The 8,041-nt window shown below is 36.2% G+C and overlaps 1 protein-coding gene across 1 annotated transcript; it reads right to left on the bottom strand.

Moving 5' to 3' along the window:
• On the bottom strand, positions 83 to 1,602 carry LOC107634587 (HVA22-like protein e). Its single transcript, XM_016338018.2, has 5 exons — positions 1,241 to 1,602; positions 1,086 to 1,112; positions 864 to 986; positions 561 to 759; positions 83 to 459 (listed from the first exon to the last, which is right to left on the bottom strand). Exons 1-5 carry the CDS (start codon positions 1,285 to 1,287, stop codon positions 451 to 453), a joined length of 405 nt encoding a protein of 134 aa, XP_016193504.1. The 5' UTR covers positions 1,288 to 1,602; the 3' UTR covers positions 83 to 450.

Here is an 8,041-nt window from a genome sequence, read left to right as displayed (position 1 = left end):
TATATAATAGATATAATAGATAAATAGATAGATGAACAATATTAAACAACAAATGTAAAAACAGAGCATAGTAGAGACTATGTGATGAAAGAACAAATTAAGGCGAGGGACATGAAATGTTGATTGTGACAATAAAGTAAAATAAAGCAAATTTAGCATGATAAGATTACAAAGGCATGCATTAGCTAATTCCTTCATCACAAATTAAGGCGAGGGACATGAAATGTTGATTGTGACAATAAAGTAAAATAAAGCAAATTTAGCATGATAAGATTACAAAGGCATGCATTAGCTAATTCCCTATACTTTCTCTATTTAATTATATGAAAGGTGTAGCCGGTCCCAAAAGCGCAGAGAATCAACGTGAAGTCTTGAGTGTTGGTCAAAAGGCATCCACTGGACAGCATTCACATTATTCACTATTGGCACCTAGCTTCCTTCCAATGACACTCATGAATCCTGTTCCCACAAAATCACAACCACGCACGATCTCAAAATTTTACATCAGAAATTAACGAATGTAATTTAATAAATAAAAAATAAGTAAAGTTGTTGCTCACTTTCTTGGATGTGATGAAGTCCATGAACCTAATCTTGGGATGGGGAGCACCGTCGGAGGAAGAATGGTGCTTCCCTTGAGTTATGTATTTGCGAATGTGCTGCCTCACAAACCTTTCATACAAGAAAGCCGCACCTTTGAACTGCGGCAATACCAGCCATGCCACCACCAATAGCTTCACATCGTACCATATTGGTACCCTGCAATAATATATATGCCACATGCATGCTATGCTCTGCTCATAATCGATTTTAATTGCAAATCAAAAATAAAAGCAATGATACTGATATATTATATAACTGACCACTCCAAGAGGGGCTGGAGAAGCATTTCCATGAGAGACAGAAACGAATAAATGATCCAATAAGCAAGCCACTGCTCGTCGTCTAATTTGGATGTGCTCTCTATCGCTATCACCGATGCATATCTACCACAATAACATACACAACAAGTTATTAATTTATTAATAAATAAATAAATTGATGTTTATATGTTAATGGTACAATTTTAATTTCCAGATACTCACAGAGGGTACAATAATGTCAAGACTGGCCTGAAAAAAGGGTGAACACAAACACACACAAGAAATTAATCAGTAATAACAATTAAGAACGCATGAAATGAAGAAAAGATAAGGGTTATGTTGAATAGAATAGAAGAATGATATGCTCATATGCATACCCGGCAAGGGAATGAAGTTGGGTGATCAAGGTCCACAACTTGCCCATTATTATTTGTTGATCTTGACAAATCCGATTGTGATGAGAAAGAAAACCACCGTGAAGTGGAACGAAAGATTCAAAGAAAAACAATAATAATAATGTTTACAATGGTGGAAAACGTTCGGGAGTTACTAGAAACATGCATGGAAGGAAGAGAGGGCGGTTTTTAAGTCTACTTATATTGTTTGCGAATTGTGATTCTTGGTTCTTAAACGGTAAGGATGATGAGCACGTGAGACAAGTATCGGATTCTTTCTTTCTTAACCATATCACGCTTTGTTTGTCTAATTGTTTATCACCGTCGTTTCCAGCCTGATCATCTCATTAATGAAACTTAATTTACTTTAACAATTTCTCTCTTAGGTTCTTTGCCCAAAGCACAAGCCACGTGTGCACGGTTCTCAATGCCAGTTGGTCGGTGACACATGTCACCTTTATGCTCTATCCTGCCACTGCCCACTCACACTCAAGTCTCGCACACATTGTGTCTCTCTCTTTCTTGTGTTTTGTGAAGCTTATTATAGATACAATTATATATACTTATTGGATTTTTTATTTTAATAAATAAATTAATTATAATAATTATCGAAATAAATAATTTAAAAATATTTATCGAAATAAATATCTCATTCTTATCTCGTTTACAGTATAAACGAGATACATGTATTTTTTTTATTTTAAAAATAATAAAAAATATTAATATTATCAATAATCCAAACTTTTAGTATTCAATTAGTACATAAAAAAATTAGTAGAAAAGATTAAAATGGATATATTTGATCAATTAATATTCAAAAAGGTTGATGGGATAATGGGAAGAGAATTGAAACGGTTATTTCTCACGTTATCTTCCACTATCCCATCAATTTCTCCTAACAATTAGCAAACTGTGATTTTTTTAGGAGAAATTGATGGGATAGTGGGAGATAATGTGATGATAATAGTTTCAATTCTCTTTCCACTATCCATCAACTTTTTGAGTATTAATTGATTAAATATATCCATTTTAATATCTTTTACCAACCATTATGTACTAATTGCATGCTAAAAATTTGGATTATTGATAATATTAATATTATTTATTATTTTTAAATTTTTTTAAAAAAAATACATGTATCTTGTTTACACTATAAATAAGTTACATGCAAAATTATCTCGTTTATAGTGTAAACGAGATAAGAGATGGATATTTATTTCAGTAAATATTTTTTAAATTATTTATTTCGATAATTATTATAATAAATTTATTTATTAAAATAAAAAATCCGTTATAGTTATACCCAGGTTCTACAAAACCGGTCGGATTAACCGGAAATCGGTTCTTTGGTTGGTTCGGCTAATTTTAAAAATTGTTTTGCAAAAAATTGGTTAAAAATTCGATCGAAACGACAGTTAATTGGTGAATTGAATGAACTGTTCGAGTTTTTTGAAGGTACGGTTCATTACACCCACTCTTCGTTTTTCCAAAAAAATAAATAATAATAATAATAATAATAAAAAAAATAGCTGAAGCAGAACATGGACTGGACCTCCCTCTTTCTTTCTCTCTCAAAATCAAAAGCTCCCTTCCTCAAGAACCCTAACCCTATCAAAGCCTCAGAGAAAATCACCAAAGCAAAGCAGCCACCATCATCACACATTATTATTGGTGCCAGTAGTGACAACAGCGGTTGCCTTCCTTGTCTCTCGAAGGTCTGCTCCTCTCGTCGGTGGAGGTCCCTCGTTGCTGTCATTGTCGAATCCATGCTCCAGCCATCTCTTTCTCTCTCACTAGAAAAAAATGTTGAATACCATTGAATTTACTCTCGGATTCTTTAAATATATCCGACGGTAATTAATTTACTATCGAATTTACCATTGGAAACAATCAGACAGCATAAACCTCACCGGTAAATGTTTACCGTCGGATTTATTTCGTCGACAGTAATTACCGTCGAATTTTATGACGGATTACCAGCTCAGTAAATGAATTGATTAATCCGACGGTAATGTTAGCGCCAAAACATGTTGTTTTGTGCCATGTTACCGTCGGATTATTCCTGCGGTAATGCTATTTTATTTTTTTAATTTTAAATTTAAATTTTTCACACAATTAGTGATCAATTCATAAATAATACAATGTGCAAATTAAATAAAAGTCAAGTATACCAAATTAATGTATGAAATAATAAAACAAAAACATAATATCTACAAATCCAGGTAGTCGTCCTTGTCATTATCAATCCCGTGACCCTGAGTCGGCGATGAGGATGTTCGTGTGCCGCTAGCGCTACCACTGCCACCTGCAGCAGCCCCGCCGCCATCAGTAGTGGTGCTGCCACCAATAGGGTTGATGGCAGCGGCGCGCATCTGGGCCTCGTACACCTCTATCTGAGCCTTCATACGCTGCATTCGCTCCGGTGACTCCTTAAACTCCAGCCTGAACTCATTCGTAGATGTCACGAGAATCTCTTGATACCTCTCTCGATAATCATTAAGCTTTTGAGCCTGTTGGTGAAGGCTGCGCTGGAGCTCCTGCACCTGGAGCTTCAAATCCACGCCTTCCTCGGGCTGGACAGCTCGACTGGTGGCGAAGCCTAACTATGACATCAACGTCGAGGTGCGGAGGCTGCTAGCAAAGAACGACCCCGTCTCGTATACGTGGTTCTTGTATGGGATTGAAGCTGTCTCACGCCAAACCGCATTAGGGTCGACAGTTGAGGCTGCAAATCCATCGGCGGCGTCCTCCCTACTTTGCTGAGACAGTTGAGTTGCGGCCTCCAATCTCTATGTGTAGGACTCATGTGCAATTAACATAGGTTACCGTGTGATTATTAAGCTAAGACAAATATATAGTTAATATCTAATAATTTCATAACAGAAGATAATTAGACATATATTTACTCACATAATGGTCCTGAGACCACTAATTAACAAATCTCACTTTGTTCTCCTTCAGCGTGTGGGTGTACTTGAAGGTCTTGGCCGATGTAGCCTTGCGGTTCAATGACTTTGACTACACAAGTTACATTGAAATATAAAATTATTAGAATTCCTAGTAATGATATATAAAACAGATAACATAACGAAGTTATTAACAATATTAAAGGAACTACATACCAGCCTGGCCTTCATCTTCATGAAGGTCGCCGAGTCGCCGGTGTACTTTGACGACCTCTCTGATGCCCTGTTAGCTCGGTTGGTGAGACGTTGATACCTAAATCCCACATTGGTCTCCCAATGAGTGAACAGGCCCTTCTTTACCTCCGATCGGAGCCAGCGCGTCTGCTTGTCCCGGCTGTGGCGAACATAATCCAGCATTTGCTGGAGCTGCTGACCTATCCTATAGTCAAATATCTTCCGGATAGTCAGGTCGTGCTCAGCATCCCAAATGAAGTGTAACTGCAACAAAGAAGCTTTAAATTCAGTTAGACAAGATAGAGGATATAAACTAGTTTAAAAGAATTAAAACAGAAACAATGAAAGTAATTACCGCCCATGTAGCTGGACCAAGACTGGTCGTATATCAGCCTAATGACATTCGTCATTTCCTAAGTACATGCGTTCAGGTTCGGCAAAAATCTAACAATAACCCACAAATAAGAATCAACCTAAATTCACTAAACAGGAATCAATTTTCAAGAAATCTCAGCAACAACAGCAATATAATTAATAAAACTAGAAGACAATAGCCAGCAACATTCCAAATCAACCTAAATCCACTAAACAAGAATCAATTTTTAGGAAATCTCAGTAACAACAAGAATCATAATGAATAAAACTAGAAAATAATAACCAGCAACATTCCAAATCAACCTAAATCCACTAAACAAGAATCAATTTTTAGGAAATCTCAGTAACAACAAGAATCATAATGAATAAAACTAGAAAATAATAACCAGTAGCATTCTAAATCAACCTAAATCTACTAAATAGAAATCAATTTTCAGGAAATCTCATTACAACAGGAATCATAATCAATAAACCTAGAAAACAATAAACAAAAAATACATGAGCATTGAACGTGATACTTATACTATGCCACCATCAGGCCAAATGCGCAACTATACGATGGTAGGTAGCGGAGGGGCATCAGCTACTGCCTCACTGTCGTGGCTGGACTCCGGGGCTACGACATCTGTCGCTGGACTCGGCGTCGTCGTGGATGCAGGCTAGTGAGCGGTAGGAGGCGGTGTTGTCGACCATGGACGGCGTCACGTAGTTGGGGATTAGGGACCATGATGAACGGCTGGTCCGCTTAGCCTGCAACTTGTGGTGTGACCGTGGTGGTCGGAGTAGAGGGGGAGGATCCAAAAATCCTGGGGGTACTGGAGGAAACCCTCCCTCGTCCCCGACTTCGGCTGCGACCAAGACTGGCAGCCTGATCCGCAATAGCTCTTCCTGTCGTCATGTCTGCATGTATCAAAACCAGCTGTAACATAGTCAATGAACATCCTTCAAACAATGTCAAACAACTCCGCAACAATGTTCAACAATTCAGTTCAATAATCGAAACACTTTTCAAAGTTGAAATTCAAAGTTCAAATTCAAAATTAAAATAAGAAAAATCAATTCAACAATCAATAAAACCTCAGCATATTCATAAACTCAAATTCAGCCATCTTCAAACACGTATAAAATGCAGTCTCCATACTCATCATATACATCATCTAACTAGATTTTCATAGGAAAAAGAAAATAATAATTAAATAGAAAACAAATATTTTTTCACTCTACTAACAAAATATGTTAGAATAATATTTCATTTAATATGTAGTTTACATACATGTAGATATAATCTATTAAAAGAAAAGTAGTTGGATATAAACAACCAAACATAAACATCCATCTCCACTTTCATCAAACAGAAGAATAGGTTAAACTAGTTTTCTTTTTCAAATATGCATCCTTATTAAGCAACATATGCTTCAATATAACTTAATTTCTTAATCATTTTTGGATCTGTTAAAATAGACAGCTTGATAATTTTTTCAATTTACAACAAAATATTTTAGCGTAATATAGAGATTTCAATTAACAAAACAAACTATAATCTAATCAAATTTCAACATGCATCAGCATTAAGCATACAAGCTTCTATTTTTAATATTCGCATTTGAATCTGTTACTGATTGTTGTAGAGGCAGAATCGATTCGAAGAGGACAAGCTAGGCAGCGGCGGTGGTGGTGGCGGTGATGAGCAGACACTAGAGAGGCGAAGCTGAGGAGTGGCGGTGGTGACTCTGTGGTGCGGCACCGGCGGTTCAGAGAACGGAGAAGGTTAACAGTGAAGTAGCAAGGAGAGAAGAGGGAGAAGAAGAAGAACAAAGGGGTCTCGGGGTGGGTGTGCTAACGACGACGAAGAAGGGGTTGTGGTGGTAGCGGTGTCAGTGGCGGCAGAGGGTCATTTTGGGGAGAGGGAAGGGAGCGCGAAGGAGATGGTGGTTTTGGTGGTTTAGTGAAAGAGGGAGTGAATTTGAATGAGAGGCAAGAGGGTTCGCATTTTAAATTTACGTCTCAGTTACCGTCGTATACCATCGGACTTTTCCGTCGGCAAAACTTTGTGGGTCACCAAAATGCATTGTTTCACTAATTGCCTTTATTGTTGGAAAAGTCTGCCTATAAATCCGTGGGTAAAGAACGCGTCATTTTATTTTTATTTTCCTCCAAATATTACCGTCGGATTCTAAATCCCGCCGGTAATTACTAAACCTTACGAATTTGACACCACTATTCCCTCTTCTTCGTGTTTTGCTTGAATTCTTCAGTAATTTCAATTTTTTTTTGAATTGTTAATTATAATGATTCTAATTTTTGAATTGTTGTATTATTCCATTTTGGTTGCTGAACAAAATAGATTATGGTTGATATAATTGTCAAAAACAATGATAAGTTCAATTTGATTAACTCTTGTGAATGTGAATTTTTTGCTGGTTGAGATTTTATATTGCTGTATGTAATTTGTATTGTTGTTGATAGTATCTTGTAGATGAAACAACCACAAAGTGATATATGTTGTTATGGTGATTTTTGAAAAGAGCCATAAAAGAAAAGAATGTAATAATTAATGATGAATCTGTCATCTCTCTTACTAAAGATTTTTTGGTGTATTGTTATATTAATCACCCTCTCATCTTGGTTGCTTGTGTTTTCTGAGGTATGTTAACAGGTGCCGTATCACATAATATTTTTGTATTTCTTGTTGTATGAAATGGGAAAGTAGTGGAATCTATAATGCCATACAGAGAAACTTGTATAAATTCATTGAAGCAAGAAATTCTCATTTTTTTTTTATCCAATTGCTTGTTTGAGAATTCATTTTAAGTTATAAATTTTGATGTTTGAAATTGATTATGAACTTTTAATGATAAATTATGGATAATTTATTGTGTGAAATTATGAAATTTTGAATTTTATTACTTTAAAAGTCACTGAATTTAAATATTTGAAATTACATATTGAATTTCTAATAATTTTATTGTATATTTAATTAAACCAGTTCAACTACGGTTCGACCCCAGTTGGACCACTAAATTATTTAATCAGTCATTTTTATCGGTTCATTGACCGATTCGGTTCTCGCAACCTTAAGTTATACACGCATCAAGGGTCCTTAACTTTTTTTTAGTTGCCCACGGTATCCCCTAACTCGACAGGTTTTAAGGGTCTGCTGCTGGCCAATGAATTGCTGCATGCATAAGGCGGAATTCGAATCCTCAACACTTGCTTAAGCGGACGAGTGAGCTAACCACTCGACTAACCTAAGTTAGTTAAAGGTGTT

This window comes from Arachis ipaensis, chromosome B03, assembly GCF_000816755.2.
Source record: "Arachis ipaensis cultivar K30076 chromosome B03, Araip1.1, whole genome shotgun sequence".
NCBI lineage: Eukaryota > Viridiplantae > Streptophyta > Magnoliopsida > Fabales > Fabaceae > Arachis > Arachis ipaensis.
Note: the sequence above shows the minus strand (reverse complement) of the source record. Positions and strands in the feature narration are given on the sequence as shown.